At 49.4% G+C, this 20,530-nt stretch overlaps 1 protein-coding gene across 1 annotated transcript; it reads right to left on the minus strand.

The window, feature by feature from the left end:
- Positions 1 to 528: 528 nt before the first annotated feature.
- On the minus strand, positions 529 to 20,522 carry LOC310690348 (polycomb complex protein BMI-1). Its single transcript, XM_083469107.1, has 18 exons — positions 19,865 to 20,522; positions 17,959 to 18,070; positions 17,760 to 17,823; positions 17,634 to 17,668; positions 17,235 to 17,295; positions 17,092 to 17,148; positions 16,926 to 16,985; positions 15,893 to 15,948; positions 10,964 to 11,257; positions 6,071 to 6,192; positions 5,582 to 5,678; positions 4,869 to 4,924; positions 4,723 to 4,773; positions 4,344 to 4,452; positions 4,212 to 4,257; positions 3,663 to 3,761; positions 2,922 to 3,002; positions 529 to 2,801 (listed from the first exon to the last, which is right to left on the minus strand). The coding sequence occupies exons 1-18, from the start codon at positions 20,001 to 20,003 to the stop codon at positions 2,469 to 2,471; spliced, it is 1,872 nt and encodes a 623-aa protein (XP_083325233.1). The 5' UTR covers positions 20,004 to 20,522; the 3' UTR covers positions 529 to 2,468.
- Positions 20,523 to 20,530: the final 8 nt, after the last annotated feature.

A 20,530-nucleotide genomic window follows, 5' to 3' on the forward strand; every position in this document is an offset into this window, starting at 1 on the left:
TGTGTGTCTATGTGTTTTCCCTGGAAGCTGTTCTGATTCATGAGAGGAACCTTATTCTCTCAAACTGTATTTTATATCATCATTGGAAACACGCACTTCCCCCTTTTAGAATCTCTTTTTGGATTGGTTTGATCTGCCCAACTAAAAATTTATTCGGCTACCTAAAACTGATTTTGTGCTTGTGACTACGTCTATCACGAAAAAAGAATTAGTCTGAAAGAGACATTACTTCAAAGTATATATCTCACATTTACATTAGCAGCTGAAGGACTACAATCCAAACTACTTTTACCAGGAAGGAAGGAAATATCTTTGCTTTCCATTGATCTTTGGCGCTATCTCCCAGGAAAGCGTGTATATAGGACTGCAAGCTTCATAGGTTGCAAGTTCCATTTAGTTAAGCTGAATGTTAAACTTTAAGTGTTAAATCCGGTGAACATGATCTCCGGATCTCTTTTTGGAGGCATTCGAAAGTTAATAATACCCTTAAACATTGACTATATAACGTCACAAGAAGTAGCAACGGGGTATATGCAAAAGTAATGATTTAATGACCGTAAGCAAGACAAAGCAATAGAATTTGTGCTTCTTTCGCAGACTGGAGACAATGAAATGTTTAGCTACAATTTCCCCGTACAAACATGAAAACAATAGTCATATAGGATAACCACCCTCACGAATGCGTAACTGGTGAGTGAAGAACACACACGCACGCACACACACACACACACAACGTTTGACCAAAAGCAAAGCACAAACTGAAGAGTATTTGGGGGCTCTTCACAACGCTTAACTTTTAAAACAGTCCTTCTTTTCCCAAACGCAACGCCTTCAGAGGCCCGCCTTGAAGAAGGGATTCCCCGCAGCTTATTGGAAATATCAGAGTACCTGTTCATTTTTAACCAAATTAGTACTGTACCATATACATACATACAGATATATATATATTAAAACAAATTTAGACTAAAAGCCTTCATCCAGCAACTTGCTGATTTCTTAAGAAAGAACAACTTAATCAAATAGATTCCCGCATATTTTATGGCTTCTTGTGTGATTTCCTGTGCTTTTTTATATTTTAAGGGTGGAAACACAAACCCATCACACCAAATAATAAAATTTAATGAAATATTTAATGCGCCCTAGTGTTCCTGGCGTCGCCTCCTGCTCTCCTGAATCCTTTCCCACTGCACCGTTGGAACAATGAATCACATTCTGTAAAAAGTAAGAAATGAAAGGAAATACTACTTGGAACCAAGACAAAGCCCGTAAAACCCTTTCGAGATGGCCAATTGCTTCCGGGTTAACCGCGGCTTGAGCTTGCTCCCTGCGACCCCGCAGCCTTCAGGCGTCACTAGGGGGGAAAGCTGGTATCTGCGTCGTCAGCAAGGAGCTAAGAAGAGGCGTCACCAAGGGCCGAGCTAGCCAGGGAAACGGAACCACCGCGTCGAGAGGGCGAGAAACACAATATTCTCTTTATAATATTTATAAATATATCATACAATACTGCTTCCTGTTTTGTCAAATAAGAACGTGGCAATGTTGCACAAATGCAAAATGCCACCTGATTCTTACCCTCCAAAAAAATGTGATTCCCACCCCCCTCGTTTGTTTTTCATTCTTTAAACAAGCCAGTAAAATAAACGGCAATACCCGCCTTCAGGCATACAGGTTGTAAAAAGTGAAATAGTATATTTTTTTCTTGTTCTGTGGTTTTTCTTTTCTCGCCCCCCTCCTTCCCCCAGTTATTAAATCCTTTCTGTGCTGCAGTAGGCAAGTTATGGGTGAAACACTTTAAAAAAAAGAAAATCAAAGAAAATAAAACTGGCTAATAAAGCAGGAAATTGTTGTTCACAGTGACATGGCTACATAGATGCATAGTTCTTCTATGCGTTTTTTTTTTCTCCAATCCGGTTTTGTTGAAGATTATGAAGATGTGGGGTGGCGGGGAAATCCACTTGCTTTCCGCAGTTTTACAAAACAGTGAAATAACGATTAACAACGGAGATCTTAAACGTAGAAGTTAGTCTGGATTAGCAAAAAACTAGATCCCATTATTGATATGCATCCATTTTCCAGAGAATCCCGTCCAAACCACGAAGGATGTGGCAAAAACCAAAAAGCATTCCTCTTCCTCTATAGTTTATCCGGGTTTATAGCGTTGCTAGTCCTTAAGAAACTCCTCTCCTCCTTCTCCTCTTTCTAAATCCACGGAGACGCTCATAGCTCAAATCCCCCCGTTTTCACAACAGCCCGAGGTTCGTTTTAATATCCAAAAGTTCCCATATCTAAGGTTCGTGTGGGAGGTTCCGCTGATCGTCCCTCTCCCTTCTTAAAGCAATTCGGAGGACAGTCACACGGCGGGATAGCATCTAGAAAGCTGAGTGGCACGGAGAGAAGGAGACGGGACAGGACAGAGCAGGTCTAAAAGAGACGGTGGAGATTTTGGAGTCCCAGAGGCGCTCGGCGCATCAGCCCGAAGACGTGGCAGAAGAGCCGTTGACCGAGGCTTTCCGGGCTCTGTTGCTGAAGGAGGGGTGGTGGTTGCTGCTGCCGCCGCTGGTTCCGTTCATAGTACTAGAGATGTGCGGGAACTGGGGGTGCGGGGACTGCACCGGGGTGCCGGGGCTGAGCAAACAGGAGGAGGTGGAGGGCGGGCCGCCTCCCGCGGGACTGCTCGCCTTCTCGCTCCCAGAGTCACTTTCCAGCTCGCCGCTGTGGTTCAGCCCATCCTGCTGGTGGCAGCCGATCTTCATCCTCTTGCAAGTTGGTCGCACCCGGTACTTCAAAGGGAGGGGGCCGTTCTGCAAGGAAAAATAAATAAAATAAGAGGAGGACGTCCTCAGACTAGGCGCTTCTTTCCCATCGGTCCGCCACCTCGCTCCAGGCAGGGGCTTCCAAGCCTTCCCCCCTGCACTATTTACCCTTCTCCAGGTGTAAATATAGGCAATATCCATGAGCGTGTAGTAGTCCTTCAAGGGCTCCTCTTCATACATGACGTCGATCTAGGGGGAGAGATGCAATTGAGCTTCGTTTTACACGGGTGGGGAGGAAGCGACGGCATCAACGTGCACGCCAAAGAAATATCCACCTGGCTCCAAATTTAAATGAGTTAAGCCCATTGACCTAAATTAATCAAAGATTTAAATCCAGGTACTTAGACTTACATTTGTTGGGAAGGAGGAATTTATCTTTCCTGAGTCCTAGGCTTTAATGGGATTGCTGATCGGCCCTTAAGGAGCCAATACTTCAAGTATTTTATTTAAGGGTTTTGGTGATTGCTGTGTTGTTTTTTTATAACCCAGACGCAAAAGCCATTAGGCAAAGGCTTATTGAGCAACCTTAGCATGAAAACGACTGTCTAAATGCTGCTCAGGCTCTGATCTTTCAAGGACAAAGCAACCTGTGATCTGACAGCACAGAGCAAAACACTGGGGGATACTTATCTGATTCTCCGGTTTCTGAAAATAGAGGACTACATTAACAACTTGTTTTATGTATATAAACCAAAGCAAACCACTAGCTAACATGGTACACTGTGTTGCTTAGTAAGTTTGTGGCAATACATTTTTAAGTAAAAAGCATTCATTTAAATTAAATGCCAGGAGCCCAGATTTTACTGGAACTTCTACCACTATCACCCCTTTAATAAACAAAAGATGTACCTGAAAAGTATTGGGTATGTCCATTTTGCTCCTGAGAAACTTTCTCAGATGCATTACAGTCATAGCTGCAGGGCAGCGCAAATATCTTTTGTCATTCACCTGGGAAGGGTGTTTGATTAGGGGAAAAAAATAAGGCATATAGTTAAGAATTCAGTGTAAATGTAGTAGAGATACATAAGCATAGCTGGAAACTAGAAGCTAATTGCTAAATCAAAATAACAAAAATGCAGAACAGTTAATAAGGAGAGTCAAAATGTAGTAGCACACATTTTCCAGGGTTTGTTTGCAATATATGACAAGTTTCCTTCTCAAAAAAAATTTGGGTAAAGAAAACTAGAAGGAAACAAAAGTTTTTGGACCATCAATCAGTTCCCTTTTAATTTTAGTTGCCAAGAAGAAACAATAAATGTCTGTACAATAGCTGCCTGCAGTGTTAATTTCTTTAGGGGGATAAAAATAACTATTAATCTAGCTGGGGCAAACAAATAATCTAAACTACTTTCTAAAGAAGGGATCTGTTAAATTCCAAAGAAAGTAAAAGTTATTTACCTCCTCTTTGGGTTTCTCTTTCTCTTTATTTCCTTTCCGTTCCAGTCTGGGAAGAAGAGTGATACAATTATAACAAAGAAGAGCTATCTAAGAATGTGCAGATAAAAGTAAATTATTGTGTTCACAACTTGCCTATTTTGGTCGAAGAACTCTATGGATAAGCTTATTATCTCATCATCTGTTATAATCCTTTTGTCTTCATCTGCAACTTCACCCCTGTCTTCATTAGAGCCATTGGCAGCTGCACAGAAATTTCCACAGTCATTTACATCTTTAAATTCGAATGAGAACAAACCTCATCAAGAGGGGAATCTCTCTCACAGCTAAGATTATTTCTGCAAATACTGAGATAACTCTCTGTAGCATGTATTAAAAACCTTTAAATTAATTATGCCGTATTTTGTCACTGAAATGTTAGGGGAATAATAGATGGGGAAATGTTTTAACAACCTAAGCTTTTGAGTAAGAGGACAGTTTTATGTCTACAAAAGAAAGATATTGAAGCTTTTACCATCAGCAGACGGATGAGCAGCGTAAAAGTCTCTTCTTCTTTTCATTTCATCTGAGTGAGAACACACATTTGTCATTTAGTATACTCTGGCTTTCATACAAGATAGTGCTCGTGGTGGTCACTTAATCTAAGAAGGGCTTACTTACTTTTGAAAAGGCCTGGCACTAACTTGTAGACAATGTCTTGGAGAGTTTTATCAGATCTGAAATATAAAATCCCAGGACACTCAAATTTAGAAGGGTGCCAGTATTAAAATCCAAACTGCACCTCACTTTCCAAAGCAAAGAAAGAGTATTTTCTAACAGATTCAAATGGTCAGCCCAAAGTCCCGCAACATTTAAAAATAGTTTAGACAGAAGTCTTTTACACCAGATACTTATCTGCCTAGGTGGGAAACAATTCTGTCTACGGAAACCTACTTGCCACAGTGTTACTGTCTAAAATGCATGCAGCTAATCAAGAGACGCCATCCCTAAACAGCAAAGGGCGATGCAGCTAAGTAAGGAGGACTTCTGAAATGAATCTAACTTTTGCCTTTCTCCACCAGCACAATATATGAGTGGGATGGGTTAGCTGGAACTGACAATAATTAGCAGTTTGGTCAGGCAAGGCAAGAATAAAGTACGTATCCATAAACATATAAGAAGCTGGGGTTTGGGTTTGGAGGGAATTCAAGGAGCGACAGGACTTAAATGCCTGCTCCCCCTTCACACATGAACTTCAGTTTGCAAACTGACATCTCCAGCCAGATCCCAACGTGTGATGAAGAGGTGGCAATCCAAAGAAGCGCGCAAGCGACGCTACCCTCTGAACTTATCACCTGAAATGAAACACAGCAGTTCAGTTGTCTCTCGCCTACCTTATATTTAAAAGGGGTCTGGTTTTGTGAACTTGGACATCGCAAATAGGGCAATACTTGCTGGTCTCCAAGTAGCGCACGATGCACGTCTTACAAACTATAAGAAAATAGAGAGAGAGAGAGAGAGAGAGAGAGAGAGAGAGAGAGAGAGAGAGAGAAAAGAAGAGGCAAGATTTTGGTCAAGGCGAGGTTTCCAGCTATTAAAAGAAGTAACGAGACTTTTCTAAACCCGGAGCCACCAAGCAAAGGTAACCATTATTTGGATAGGGGGCCAAATCTCGAAGGAGCTGCAAAGAGCCGGAGGGAGTCCCTTAAAGATATATAGGGCATGTTTACAAGACTATGGAGCCACTGGCAACCGCACGTAAATGGGAGCAGACCTTTATTGCGAGGGATCAGAGGCTGGCGGGGGTGTGCGATTGCTGGCCCAGAGCCTTTATCTGCGTCCCTGGAGGGCTAAGGGCACGTGTGAAGCCGTACGGTACTTACAGGAGTGCAGACACTCGATGATGGTGGTCGCATCGATGAAGTACCCCCCGCAGAGCACGCACATGAGGTGGGGGTTTAGCTCGGTGATTTTGATGCGGGTGGTGCGATGCATTTTTGCAGCTCTGAAAGGCACACAGGAGGGCCGTTTAAGTGCGGGAGGGAAGCGTCTCCGAGGCGCACGCAACCTCCACTCCCCCTCCGGACCCCTTCTGGCTTGCAAGGCAGCCCCCGGCCTCCCGCTCGCCCCTCCTCAAGGAGGAGAGGAAACCTCGGAAATGTAACTCGGAAGGCGGCGGCGGCGGGAAGCTGGCGAGGCAGGAACTGTAATGCAAAGCGGGAGGCCCGGGCGCAGGGAAGGGGCTGCTGCTCTGCCCAGTGCCCACCTGCCCGCCTGGCCTGGCGCGGCGGCGGCGGGTGCGGGGCTTCTCGGGGGCCTTCTCCCGCGGCGGGCAGGGCACCCCGGTGGCGCTTGCCGGAGCAGAGGATCGCGGCCGGGGGAGAGGCGAGGAGGACGAGGAGGAGGAGGCGCCGGATCCCGGTGCAGCTGCGGACGCTGCCCTGGGCATTTCCGGCGAGGGGGGAGGAGGGGAGGGGGCGGAGGAGGAGGAGGAGGAAGAAAGAAGAAGGGGGGAGAGGGAGGGAGGGAGGGAGCTGCTCGCCCGGGGGCTCGCCTTGCACCTTGGCACCGGCGAGGCTGGGCAGGAGAGGATCGGGCCGCGGCGGAACTGGGCTTCTTCTCCCGCGTCGCCTGGCTCCGCTTGCCTCGCTGCCGCCAGCCCAACAGGCTCGGGACGGCGGCGCCTTCGGAACCGCGCTCTGGAGGGGGTTGCTATAGCAACTTACACTTACACTTGGCATCCTGCCACCGCCCGGAGCGCAGCACCAGGAGGAGGGGGAGGGGAGGGGGGAGAGAAAGAGGGAGTGGAGGGGGGTGGCGGAGAAAGGAAAGAGGGAGAGAGAAAGTGCGCCCAGGAAGGTGGCCCGGGAGAGTCCTGCGAGCAGCGAGGGTCTAGGTGTGCCGCCCCCGGGAGGGGAGGTGGGTGGGCAGAAGAGGACACGGGTGTGCGCATGGGGGGCGGGTGCAGCCTCAGGAAAGGCGCAGGGGGCGTGGCGGGGGCCGGGAAAGGGGGTCCTTTCCTCTCCTTCCCCTCCGCCGCCAAGGGGCCGGGCAGGAGGCCAAGAGCGGCGCTGGAGGGGGAGGCCTCGGGGGCGGCCTGAGCCAGCGCCGGGGTGTGCGCCAGGCCGAGCAGAGAGGCTCCTCCCGGCCCTTTCGGCAGCTCCTCGCAGGGGCCTCCATCCACGTCGACTCAGTCCGGGCAAGGAAGCGGCAGCAGCTCAGCCTCCGGTTTCCTGCCCTCTCCAACGAGCCGTGTCTGCGCCGGGACGGGGCTCCAAGTTGGCCCGTCTCAGCCCAGTCGCGGATCTGAATCCGCACCTCGTCCCAGACCAGCACAGCGGCCCGAGTGTCATTTCCAGAGGTTGCTGAACCAGAGCAATTGACGGTGCCACCAGCTCCAGAGGCAGCCGGGCAGGAGGGAAGGCGCCTGCCGCCCCGGAGCCCAGGTTAAGGTCCCTGATCTCAGCAGATGCCCTCGCAACCAAGGCGAAAACCTTCCCTGCAAAGAGCCCGCAATCCCGGCCGAACTTGGCCAAGGAAAGAGCAAAAGCCCTCGCGTTGCGCGGAGGAAGGAGGAGATGGGACTGGCAGCAGCAGAGACAACCTGAGCAAGCCAGCAGCTGCTTCTCTGGGGAGAGGGAAGCAAACGCTGCACCAGGGGGAAATGTTTCTCTTACATACACACACACACAAATTCCCCAAAGGGAAGAAGGCCCGGGGCAGAGGCGCTAGCCTTGGCCTTAAACTCGAGGGTGGCAGCGAGGCTGGGCGCTCCCATGCATTGTGTGCGGATTTTCCAAGATCTCTCCAACAGTATCAACAAAGGAGCAGCCTGGAGTTTTTGGATCTCGCCAGTCTCGGCTCTTGGCTTCTTGCCCGCGATTTCCCTCCATGCCCTCAGCCAGGAGGAAGACTCCTTCTTTAGCTGACCTGAACCAGTCTCTCCTGCCCTCCTTTTATTCGTGAAGGAAACCCTAAATATCTCACAACTGGGGCAAGTAGATGGCTCTTTTAATCGGCCGCCTTACAATTCTTCTCCAGCGCTGAGACTCACCGAAGCAGCCCAGTCTTTCGGAAGAGACGAACATGTTTTATTTCACAAAGGACTTCCTAACTGAAAGAAAACTCCCAACAGCCGTGAAGCTTCCCTGGTCGAAGCTCTTTCCCTTAACCGCATATTATTTATGACCCAAGTTAGCCTTCTTCCCCAGGGCATGGTCGAAGCTATCTCTGAAATCCGGGGTCTGAAAACCAGCAAACTGAACCGAAGAACAACAGTGAAAGACGCCAGCCAGCACACACGTGTGCACACGCACCCCCCTTTCTGTTCACACACAGTTTGCACTGCGCGTAAACATAAAGAGCATTTCACTCCCAAACGCGCCAACTCCTCCTCCTGGAGGGGAGCTCAACTTCTCATTCCCCGCCCCCTCCTTATGTTAAGATCGGCGTGCATACAGTCAAGAAACGCTGACCTTTAACACGAGCGAATATATTTTATTCCAGGCGCTCTCTCGCTCGCCAGGCAAGTCTTCAACCGTGCAAACAAGGGGAGGGTGAAGTTTGCTATGACAGCCAGCCTGGAGGCCATGCGCGGGTTACTTCAAAATACAGGGGCAAGCTCTAGTTATGAAGGCTCACGGTACCCCGTGAATGAGCACAAAGCATCTGCGCCGGCAGCTGAAAAGGGAGCGAAGTCGACCCGAAGACCAGGTAAGCCTCGATGGAGCAGAGCTTCACCCTTTGCACCAACAGCCACACAGGCAGATAGCCCTTCCTTCACCTGCCATGTATTTGAGACCTTAGAATTCTTACAGCAGACCTAAATCCTGATGGCGATCAATCAATCGATTGAAAACCGATTCTGGAAGGCATGTATGCCCACATGTGTTGCCAATAAGATACGTGCTCCTTCTTCCCAATATCTGGCTGAAATCCATCTTTAAGTGCGGGAGGGAAGCGGCTTCCAGAGAAGAAATTAATGTGCTCAGTGGCAGAAATCCTCCTCCTTTAGAGCCAAGCTCCTAAAAGTAGCAAATGGGACTCTCCAGCTGGTCTCCTGCTACCACAAAATCTGGTTCCTTCCCAGCCAGCGCGGTGTCCAAACTTATTAAAGGTTAAGAGGCTACACACAGAATCCGCCAACTTCCAGCAAAAGTCTTCCCTTACACATACGGACGCATCCCATTCTCCTCCCGCCCCATATTATATTTTCAGAGAGTGTTCCTCCTCCTTGGAGGCTCATTTCCAAACAAACTCTCCCCCAATACTTAGCTGCGTCTTGTGCTCCTGAGTTCTGGAGGCAAGAAAAATGTTAGAGCTTTAACGAACGCCATGGAGGTGTTCTGACCACATGTCTGTCTCTCCCAGGTTTGGGGGCAAAGGGGGATTTTACCCGTAGGATTTTGATGGCACCGACTTATTTCCTGAACTCCTTTTGCCAGGACTACCCTGTCAAGCGAGGTTAGGCCAAGCTAGGTTAGGTGGACGTGTGCTCCGTTTCTCGCGCCAGGAGCAAACCCATCACACCTCGCATACTAGCAAGTCGTTGCCACTAAACTTGCCTTGACCCAGCTTGGAAGGACTGCGGGACAAGGGGCTAGAAAACCAGTTAGAGAAAAAGAAAACCGCGCTGGAAGATCCTGCAAGTCCCATCATCTCAGCTTCCCCAAATCTCTTCCGTCTGCACAGGGCAAACTCGCATTAACGCAGAAACCCCTGTGCCCCCGAAGTTAATTTCCCAGCTTTGCCCTCCCGTCCCCAAAGCGCAGAAACTTTAACAATTTACGCACACACGAGAAAAAGCGCCCAGCTGCAAGCTGAGCGAGAACCGCCATCTTACGAGCCATCCAGTCCCACACCGGGGTCCGCCAAACTTAAGTTAATAAAATTCCTGGGAGAGCCCTCCTGAGCGCGACCAGCCCCCCAGCGGGATCGCCCCCTCGGGGGGGACCCATCCCTATAAGATGGGGGCTCTGCGGGGATCCTGAAACCCCCTGCGAGGCGCTTCTTGGCCAGGCAGCCGCCGTCCCCTGACCCAGGCAGCGCCAGGTTTCATGCACCGCCCGCGTTCAATCGAAATCTGCATTTAAACAAAGGAGCCCCAGAGAGATCGGCGAGCAGGGGCTGAAAATAGAAATATCCTCCTGCGGGGCCATGTGCCCAGGAAGGGGCTAGCGGCGAGCCGAGGGAGGAAAGGAACCGAAATCCGCCGGAGGGGGGGCGTCGCCCCAGCCAGTGCACGGGCCGCCGCCGCCGCCGCCGCGCCTCCCGGGGTCCCTGCGCGGAGGGCGAGGGCGCGGAGGCAGCGCGGAGATGGAGCAGCCTGTCAGCGCTTTCCCCACCCGGAGAGCCCGGGGACACCTAGCAAGGCTGGCGCCCCTTCGCAGCCCCCCGAAACCGCCTCCCAGGCCCCGCCGCCCCCCGGCCCCCGGAGGGCAGCCGCGCCCGGGGATACGTACCCGCGAGAAGGAGCCGGCGGGCGACGATCCGAACCGCCCCGAAAGACAATGAAAGTTAAAAGTCGCTCAGCAGAAAATGAATGTGAGCCAAGCGGCCATCTTGAAATGAACTGCAGACGCTGTCAATTGCAATGAGCGCAGGGCTGCCGCCGCCGCCGCGCTCAGCTCAGCTCATGCTCGCTCCCCCGCAGCCGGGCTCCTCTCCGCCACCGAGCCCCCTCCCTCGGATCCCTGCGCCGCCCCAGGAGTTGGCTCTGCCTCCCCCCCCCCCGCAGCCCTCGCTCTCCCTCGCCTCCTCTCTCTGCCTCTCCCCACCTCCTTCTCAATGCGCAGCTCCAGTGCTGGGATCTCAAAATCTTTCTAATCCGGATGGTTTGCCTCTCCTCCTCCGCCAGCCCATTGTCTCTTGCGCTCTTTCTTTTCTTCCTCGGCTTCCCCCCCACCCCTTCACCCACTCGCCTCGCAATCTCTTTCCCCCTCTGCTCTGCTTTTTCTTTCCTTTTTTCGGCCCCTCGGAGAGGGAGGCTCTTCCTCCCTCCCTCCTTCCCACTCCTCCTCCTCCTCCTCTTTTTTTTTCCCTTTACGAGGGAAAAAAAATAATTGTGATTATTTCATAGTTGTGGAGGGAGCCAGGGGAGAGGAGGGAGAGTGGCGGGCGAGGAGGGGGCTGCTGGCTGCTGCCGCTGCTGCTGCTGGTGGTGGAAAATGCAACGCTGAAAGGCACACAGTGGAAACTGACACCGTCCCCAAAATGGCTCAGAGTTCGCCCGCCCCGCCAGGATCACGTGGGGCTCCTCATTCCTTAAGGGTGGCCTGGGAATTAGTGTCGGTGTAGTCGGAGCCCGTCAGCCTCCCTGTGACCCAATCCCGCGGCTCGGCCGCCTCCCCCTCCCCGCGCGCCACCCTCCCCTCCCCTCCCCCCCTCCCCGCACTCCGCCTGGTCCTCCGCCTCCCTCCGCTCCACACACACTTCGCCGAGTCCTCCTTTTCTCCACCGCGCTCACGCTGCTGCTGCTGCTGCTGAGCTGCCGCTGCCGCTTGTTCCACCTCCCCCCCTTCTCTCTCTCTCTCTCTCTCACACACACACAAAATGTATTATTCATTTTCTTCCCCCCGAACACACCCACTCCACGCTTGTAGAGTCGCTTTGCCCGTTCCTTCTCGTTTCCCCACATTTTGTACACCCTGTCACTTCACGCGCACAATCCCTCTCTCTTTTCTTCTGGCTTAACTGCAACACACACAAACCTCTTTTTCTCTGCTTCCCCTCCCCCCGCTATCGCCTCTTTCTTTTCTATATTTGCTCCTTCTCTGACCGACACCTATCTATTCCTTAAATATGTCTCTCTGTGTGTGTGTGTGTCTCCCCCACCCCGCCCCCCGCCCCAGGGCACAATAAACTGAAGCTTGCCACCTTTTGGCTTAGTCCATTCCCCTCATCTAAACCTGTCTACTCCGCTCTTTGCGCCTGCTGCCACCTCTCCCTCCTCACACGACGGTGGCCCCAACTCCGCAACCCACCATTTTAATATCTGGAGGTGGCACCCAAAGGTCCCCTTGTCCTCGAAGCGTCTCGTCTGGTGGCTTCCCTCCCGCGCGCACGAGACGCGGCGCTCCTCCGCCGTCGTTGCCCCACAGCCTTCCTTGGGTGCCCGCGCCCAAAATTGCCCCCTGCCGCTCCCAAGCTGCTGTGGGCAAGACCTTTGGCGACGCGACAGGAGACTTGCGCAGCAAAGGCGTTTCAGGTGTCGTGGGTGTCGGAAGTGCAACGTGCGGCCAAGGCGAACTAACCCGCAGCTGCGTCTCTGCGCTTCCACCTCCGCCCCTCGTTTCCTTATATTTTCCCGCCTTGGCATCCGATCCACGCGTCGTCTGTAGACGAGCTGCTTCTCCTCAGTGCGTCCCAACACTCTTCCCGCCCTGCACATCCCCACGCGACCCCCGTTTCCTCCGCCTGGTATTTCCTATCCAGCGCCCCCAGTCTTTGCCTCCTTTCGCCTTCCACTTTTACCATTCTCGTCTCACGATTTATATACACCCTAGAAATGTTTGAAAACTGACCCCCTCCCCCCTTCTCCACGCCTGTCTCTCTCTCTTCCTTTCCTTCTAAGGACCCGATCCCGATTTCCTTCCTTTATTTCGGTTCCCTCTCACGCGGCTTTGACTTCGCCATCCCTCGCGCCTTTTTTTGCCCACCCAAAGTGCCCTCATCCTTCGTCCTGGGCTTTTCTCCCTCCACAACCCCAATTGAGATTCCTCAGACACACGAGGTTTCCCCCCCCCTCCCGTCCCTTCATCTCTTATTTTCTTTAACGTGTTTAAACACAAGAGCGTTCCTGACCCCCCAGCCCCGCGAAACCACCCATTTCCCCTTGACTGGCGAACGGTCTTCCTGGCCTTGAACACGCCGTCTCGTTTCCCGCCTTTCTTCGTCGTATCAGTTCCCTTCTCCACACCAGCTCTGCCACCTCACGTTTCGTCACGGGCGATAAATATGATCGCATTGAGGCAACAAATGTCTTCCGCGAACACCCCCACCCCACCCCTTCCCTACCACAATTTTGCCTCCCCTCCCCCACCCTGTCGCTGCCTCGCAGGCATTCCTCGCCGCACTTTCCCCGCTTCCCTCGCTGTCTCGCGCGCACCTCGCACGATTTCCTTCCACAGATCGCGGCGGCAGAATCCCACCTAATGGCGCGCCCCGGGGGCAGGCAGCCCGGCGCTGCGGGTGGGTGCGTGGGCGGGTGGGGTGGGGTGGGGAGGAGAAGAAGAGGCTCCCCAGGGAACCAACTCGAAAATAGGCACCCCGCGCCTCAGCCGCGTCTTCTGGGCAAGGAACAATTGCGCTCTTCGCAACACTGAACGTCGCTTGAGAACAAAACGCAGCACAAGGCGCTCCTTGCCCCGAGGTCGGTCGGTCGGTCGCGGCGTGTGGGGATCCTTCCATTCCACAGGCGATCCTTTTAAGGCTGGACGCTGTTGGACGCCGTCCCTTTCTCGGCAAGCGTTCAGAAGAAACGCAACCATCGAAAAGGAGCTGGGAAAAGCCCGCCCGCCCCCCACTTCGCCCCCCACTTCCCAAAGAGAGAAGGGCGGGGGTCGTGCGGAGACTGGCACACCCGAGAGACGTCGGAAGGGACGTTCCTAACCCGGGTTCGTGGCTTGTGCTGCTTGCCACGCCTGGGAAAGAGCCACACTCTGGTCCTCCTCAGCCATCGATTGGGAACACAAACGTCCAACACACACACACACACACAAACACACACACACACACACACACACACACACGGGACAGACAAACCTGGGGCAGCGCCCTCCTCGTCACAATTTGACCCGTTCGCGTGTGTTATTTCTGATGCCTTGTTGCCAACCCTGTCTCCCTCTCAACAGGACGCAGGGAAATGGAAGGTTAGAGAGCATATCGGATTCTCCTCCGCGCCGGGATTATAATGGGAAGCGAATAGTAACCGGCATAGAGGCATTCATTCATTCATTTTTTAAAATAAATAAATTATAATTAAAAATAGCTCTCCGATTCCACCAGGGATGGAGAGACTGACCCTGGCGTAACCGCAGCACCGAGGAACTTGACCCACGCGCGGATTCTCTTCCCAGTGCCAAACCCAGAGCTTGGAAGTTGAGGATCGGGGTGCAAAACAGGCTGGGAAAAGGGGGGCGCCGGCTTCACTCGGTCGCGGATGGGGTGCCTCCCATTGCAAGCTCGCTTCCACCCCACCTCGCGCTAATCATAATAATAATCATAATAATCATAATATCTCAACGATAAATGGTGTGAACCGAAAGGGATGGGAGGATGTTTGTTTGGTTTACCAAAATCTCTTCTCTCCAAGCCGGCTGAAGGCTGATAAAAGGACCCGCTTCCGCGTGCGACCCTCCCCGGAATAAGAAATGTGGAAGAGTCTAAGCCAGGAGGCGATGGCAGCGTCTTCGGCACTTTGCTTCTCTGCCTTTCATCCGTTCCTTTGCCACCGTGAACGCGGACATGGTTCTACTTATGGGGAGGGATCCTTTCAGGTGGACTCACCACGTCTAGCTCCAGAAGATTTCGATATCCTAAACTGAACACTCCAGGTTCTTATGGGCTTGGTACAGAAAACGCTGGTCTATTTCTTTGTCACTCCCCAACAAAGAGTAGCAAACGGGTGTTTTCCCTCTCAGGTGGGCAGTTTCCTCTTGCCCTTTCCACGATGGTATAAAGAGCCCAAGGAAGATGAAAGGAAAAACGGGAATTCGGATCATGGATCTCGCTGTAAACCAGAGCTGTCTCGCTACCCATTTCCCAGCCGGGGGTGTATAATTACCAACTGGGAAAGCAGCTTCTGCCCACGTTGTAAGATGGGGGCGAGGGTGGAGTTGTTTTTTGTTTGTTTTAAAGTTGTGGAGACAATGCTGGTCACATTCCATCTATAGCCATTCAACTGCATTGAAGTGAAAAGAAACCCACTGGTGCAATTAAGGGCACTCCAGCTATTGTCTATCTACATAAACTACTGAATATTTAAGCAAGTAAATCCGGGTCAAAACAGATGAAGGCATGACAGTTTCGTTTCGCGTGTGAATCGCCAATTTATTTATTTATTTTTCAAAAAGCTGCAACGTGACTTCACCAAAATGAGACTCAAGACGACTGACTACTTAATTACAACACAATGAAGGCCTCCTTAGGTTCAGAGCCTCACAGCCCTTCGAAGTGATCTTTGCTGGTGAGAAGGTTACTCTTGGAATGTTGACTCCATAGTGGGGACCCCCAGAAGAACCCAACCATTCCGCCAGTCCCCCAATCAACACACATTATTATTGATAGATGTGGCACACAAAATAGATCATCTCTCTATTGCTTTTGCTCTCTGTTTTTATTAGAGGTTAGAAATGGGAAATAAAGCCTTGTTTTTAAAGACAGGACAAGACTGAGCAGGGAGCAGGTATTTAACAAGGGGACAGGAAAAAAAAAGAAGAAGACAATTATCTGGTTATCTAACAAATAAACATTTTCCCATTAGACATGATACTAAAAATGCTACAGTCTTGACTGTACATACATACAAAACATGAAACATTGGCTAGAAAGTAGGTATTCCATTTCAGTACAGCCAATGCTTTATCAAAATCCCATCAAATGAAGTAAGAACAAGGAGTAATCATATTAATGTTCAAAGATGAAACTGTTAGGAAACAATTTCTTTTTCTTCTTGGATCCAATAGTCTGCCAAGGTCTGCAGTTACAGCTGAGTTGTTCTCTCTAGGCTTTTAGCTGCATCTTTTAGTTTCCCAACTAAATCCTAAAACATGAAATAAGAACTTTAGAAAAGAAGTAATTTGTTGTACATAGTGGGGTTACTTGAACATATTAGTTCTGTGAATGTTGTCTTCAAAGGTGATCAAGTTTACATCTGGAAAACTTGGTGTCTAACACTTTGAGAAGAATGCCTACAGGTCAGCTATTTTATATCTTTAAGAAACATTCAGCCTTTCTGTCATATTTTAGTTAAGGGTAGATACTGAACATTCTTAACAGAAATGATGTGTTAATAACAGAATTTTTTTAATGAAAGTGCTTGAATTAATATAGAGCAGAATATAAATGACTGTAATAAATTAAATAAAAAGTATCAAAAGACAGAGACAACTTCGCTATCTTTCTTGCTGTTTAATATAACAATTAAATTAATTCATCAACTTTTCAAGTTGCAGTCCTAAATATATTTACTTATTTGCAATGGATTAAAATTTCAATTTAATATGGAAAGTAAAACTAATTTTTATTTTAAAATAATTCCCAGGATTAACCTGTAACCCTTTTCTTTTGCTCAACTTCTCAATCTTTACCTAATTTTACACTTTTTAATGCTTGGGTTAGGTTTTGTTTATTGCTTGCTGTAGTCAATGAACTTCTTTGTATAAAGAGCTCAGTTTACCATCCTTGAACAATTTACACAAACCCAATTTAGCCAAAGTCAATGCAAGCTGCACTCTTTATATTAATGTACAGTATATAGTTACAGAAAGTGAATTTCCTCTCAGGTATTACAATTGAAACAGTTCCCCCCAACCCCCTTAAAATGTGATTCCAAGATCATAGCTACTATGTGGGTTAATCTGAAATCTCAATTTGGTGAGGTACATAATCAAACCATTATACAGTAACATATTTAATCAACACACTTTTTTGCAAACTTTAGTTTGGGTGGATTCCTGATAGAAAATTTCATTCTGACACCTGAAATGGTCACACCCGCACAAACATATGAAGAAATACCTGTAATTGCTCCATAGAACAACTAAAATTAATGTCCGGTTGAGATCTTGAGTCACTGTTCTAAAGGAACAAAAATCCCAAATGTTAGAAGTTTAACATCTGGCAAAACCTGAAGTAATATTTAATTCAGTGATGGTGAGGAAAAACATAAGAATGGGTGCAGTACCTCAACATTTAAGGTCATCAGGTAAGCAGGGCGATAATTTTTATGAAGTTGATTTGTCTAAAGTAATAAGGGAAGAGGAAAAAAATGTATCAGAGTTTAGCAGATAAAGAAACCAGAATAAAGCAGTACCCTTATTAAATTACCTTGATCTGATATTCCAAACGCCAACAAACATCAGTTATATGCAGCGGACATCTGCCTATACTGAAGAACACAATCATCATTTTCTTATTAGGTTATATTATGCTAAATGAAAAAGCGGTTGCACACATTTCAGGCATAAAAAGGTGACTGTTCCATAGATCAATAGTGTATTTCAAAAGTGGGTTAAGGGTGCAAATTATCTCAACTTGACAACTTGTGCCTATGTTTTCGCCACTGTATCCATTTCAGCAGCCTCTTATATTAACTTTAAAGGTGCATTTGAAATTAATAGCAAAACTCTAGCCATATAGTTCTGATGTATTCAATGGGGCTTACTCCCTAGTAAGTTTGTTTCAGTTTGTAACCTTAAAGTAATAAAACAGCTTCCTTTGACATACCTTCCCAATAGGATTTCCAAGGTATCTTTATTTTTCTGCAAAGAAGAGAAAAAAGTTTGCCATCTTCTACAGAACAAATAAAATATGAATATGGGAATAAAATAATAATAAAATAGGCTTGAAAACCTGGTATTCGGTGCAAAATTGTTCAATTCTTTCTTTGTCAAACTTACAGTCTTCTAAACAAGTACTAAAAGGGAAACCAAAAGGATGTGTTAGCCTAAATGCCAGTACAACTCAAGCAGGAAGATTTACAGCAATGGCTGGTGTTAAAAAACAAACTAAAACACCTCAAACCCTGTGAAGGGCTTTAAAATGGGAGTACCTTATGGCAGATTTGTCAGCTTTTTGCTTTCCAGCTTCTACTATACAAGTTGCAGCTGCTGCATGGCAATATTTTAATACGGCTGGATCAATATGTTCCAAGTCTGGATGATCTAAAAATAAATGAAATTTCAAAGATGGTATAACTTCAGGGGAATGTTCTTTCAAACAGAGAGAGACTAAAAACTTTCCATGCAGCCATACTTAGCATAGCCCAGTTTTAACAGTTGGGAAAGTATAATGCATTTCATATTGGCAATACTTAAAGCACAGCTATAAAGATATTGACTCATTCATAAGGTTTCCCTCATTCATAAGGAGCAACAACAAATGAAGAGGCAATCTCAGCTCTCCTTTAAAATGCCTTTTCCCAAGACCCAAACCTGGCCTAAGTTGTTTCCAGCATAAGTTTCTCTGGAATTATCCCATCAGGCTCAGAATTTGGCACGTTATCCAGAAGAAACAAACGGATTTAGTGCATTTTCTAAACACAGTGTCCTGGTTTTCCTCCTTCCCAGCGTTTTTTGTTTTTGTTTCAATATGCAATCCATTACTGGAATTTCTTGGCAAGCATCGAGTTATAAAACAAATGTAAATTGCAGAATTTATTTCTACAAAGAAAAAATCGCCATGCTTTTGGATGTTGCATTCATACAATGAGGGGGAGCACCTGCCCCCCTATAAACTGCCAAATGCACCCGTGGAAGAGATGGAGAAAACATTTCATAGGGTTGAGTTCTAAATCAAGGTCAGTTTAAAACAAAACAAAACATACACACAACCAAGCCATATGCCTTTCTAACTATCCTACTCCGAATACCGCGCTCCCTTCAGATGTACCGTAACTACAAACCCTTCTGGCCACAACATTTCTAACTTTTCCTTCTCCTTCTCCTCCTCGCCGAGCCCCGTCTGAGTAAACAGAGCTGCTATTCGGCAATTGCAGTTCAAGCTAGTTCCTACCGGAGGCCGCGCGTTTTGAAGGCGAGCGACTACATGGCAGCGAGCAGAGCGGCTCAAACAAACGCCTTCCTTCATCGGCTAAGCGAAAGCGGCCGGCCCAACGTCAACAACCAGCTCCCCCTTGGCCAGCAGGCGACTGCCGGTCACCGATCCAGGGTTTCCCGCACGGAAACAGGCCGGGAAAATAATAATAATAATAATCATCCTCATAATGATCATCATAATAATGGAATGCAGTTTCAGAGCGGCATTAAGGAACAATGACGTGAAAAGAAAGCACTATTCATGCACAGCCCAGAGAGCCTTGATCGTGAGGTTGCAGCACGGAGCCTTCCTAAAATAAATCAACCCGTTTAGAAGCCTGACCTTTGCAAATAACAATAACAATAATAATAATAATGACGCCGCTAATCCCAGGGACTGCAGTAAATAACTCGCGGGGGCGGGGGGGGGAAGGGAAGTGAAAATAAACCGACACCAACGCGACGGCGGAGGGGAACCGACACCCAGCACAAAGCTGCCTCGCCAAAGAGGCTTTTAGGCCAGGAGCGAGCGAGAGGAGCGCTGCTGATTTTCTGCAAGGAAATGACAGCCGCCGGGAAATGGAGGAGAGCAGCAACAATAACAGACAGAAACAAAGAGCGAGACTGGCTGCAGGACGTGGGCGGCTGCCTTTCTCGGCGAGGCAGAAAGCACTTCCTGAGTTTCAGGGGAAGCGGCCGAGGCTGGTGCTGGAGCTGCGGGCAGCAAGCAGCCCTGACAATGCGCCGGGGCTGCGGGGAGACAAGCCGAGCGAAGCGGGGGAAGAGCCACCTCCCCCGGCTGGCCTGCCTGCTTCTCTCTCCCTCTCCGGTTCCCCAGGCGGCAGCAGCAACAGCAGCCGCCCTGCAGCTTCCCCCCCGCCCCGGCGCCTGAGCTCCAGCTCCTCCCGGAGCAGCACTTACCTAGCGCGGCCTGGCCGGCCTGGCCGCCGAGCAAGGCACCGAAGGCGGCCTGCAGCAGAGCCTCGTAGGCTCGGGGGGAGAAGCAGCCGCGCTCGGCCAGGAGCTGCAGCCCGCCCTGCACAGACTCCGACAGCTCCATTGTGAGCCGCGCGGTGACCTTCGACACGCCGCCCACGTGATCCCCGCGCTCAGCTGATCCCGCGGCGAGAAGGGAGCTGGAGCTGCAGCGGTGGCGGCTGTGGATTTCAGCCCCGAGTCTGCGAGGAAGGAGGCGGCGCTGCTGCCGCCGCCTCGCCGTTGTTGCTTTGGTGGCTGCGAGCTCAACGTCCACTTCCTCTCTCTCTCTCTCTCTCTCTCTCTCTCTCTCTCTCTCTCTCTCTCTCTCCAGGCATTCCTTGAGTATAAACTCCCTTTCTTGTACTTGACCCACCACTACCACCTTCCTTTCATTTTATTTTGTGCTCGCTTTGCATTTCATGCACAGTAAAGGAAAGGACCAGCCGCCGCCTCCTCCTCCTCCTTTCATTTCTGGCTGGGGGTGTTGGGGTACCTCAGTTATATTTTGCTAACGCACATCCAACTGTTTTCAGGTTTTATTTCATGGCTAAGGAAACTGGCCCCACATGGTAGTTATTTGTAAAGGTGGCTTTGGACGTAAACCTCTCT

This window comes from Podarcis liolepis (genome assembly GCF_965112155.1).
Source record: "Podarcis liolepis genome assembly, chromosome: 12".
Lineage (NCBI taxonomy): Eukaryota > Metazoa > Chordata > Lepidosauria > Squamata > Lacertidae > Podarcis > Podarcis liolepis.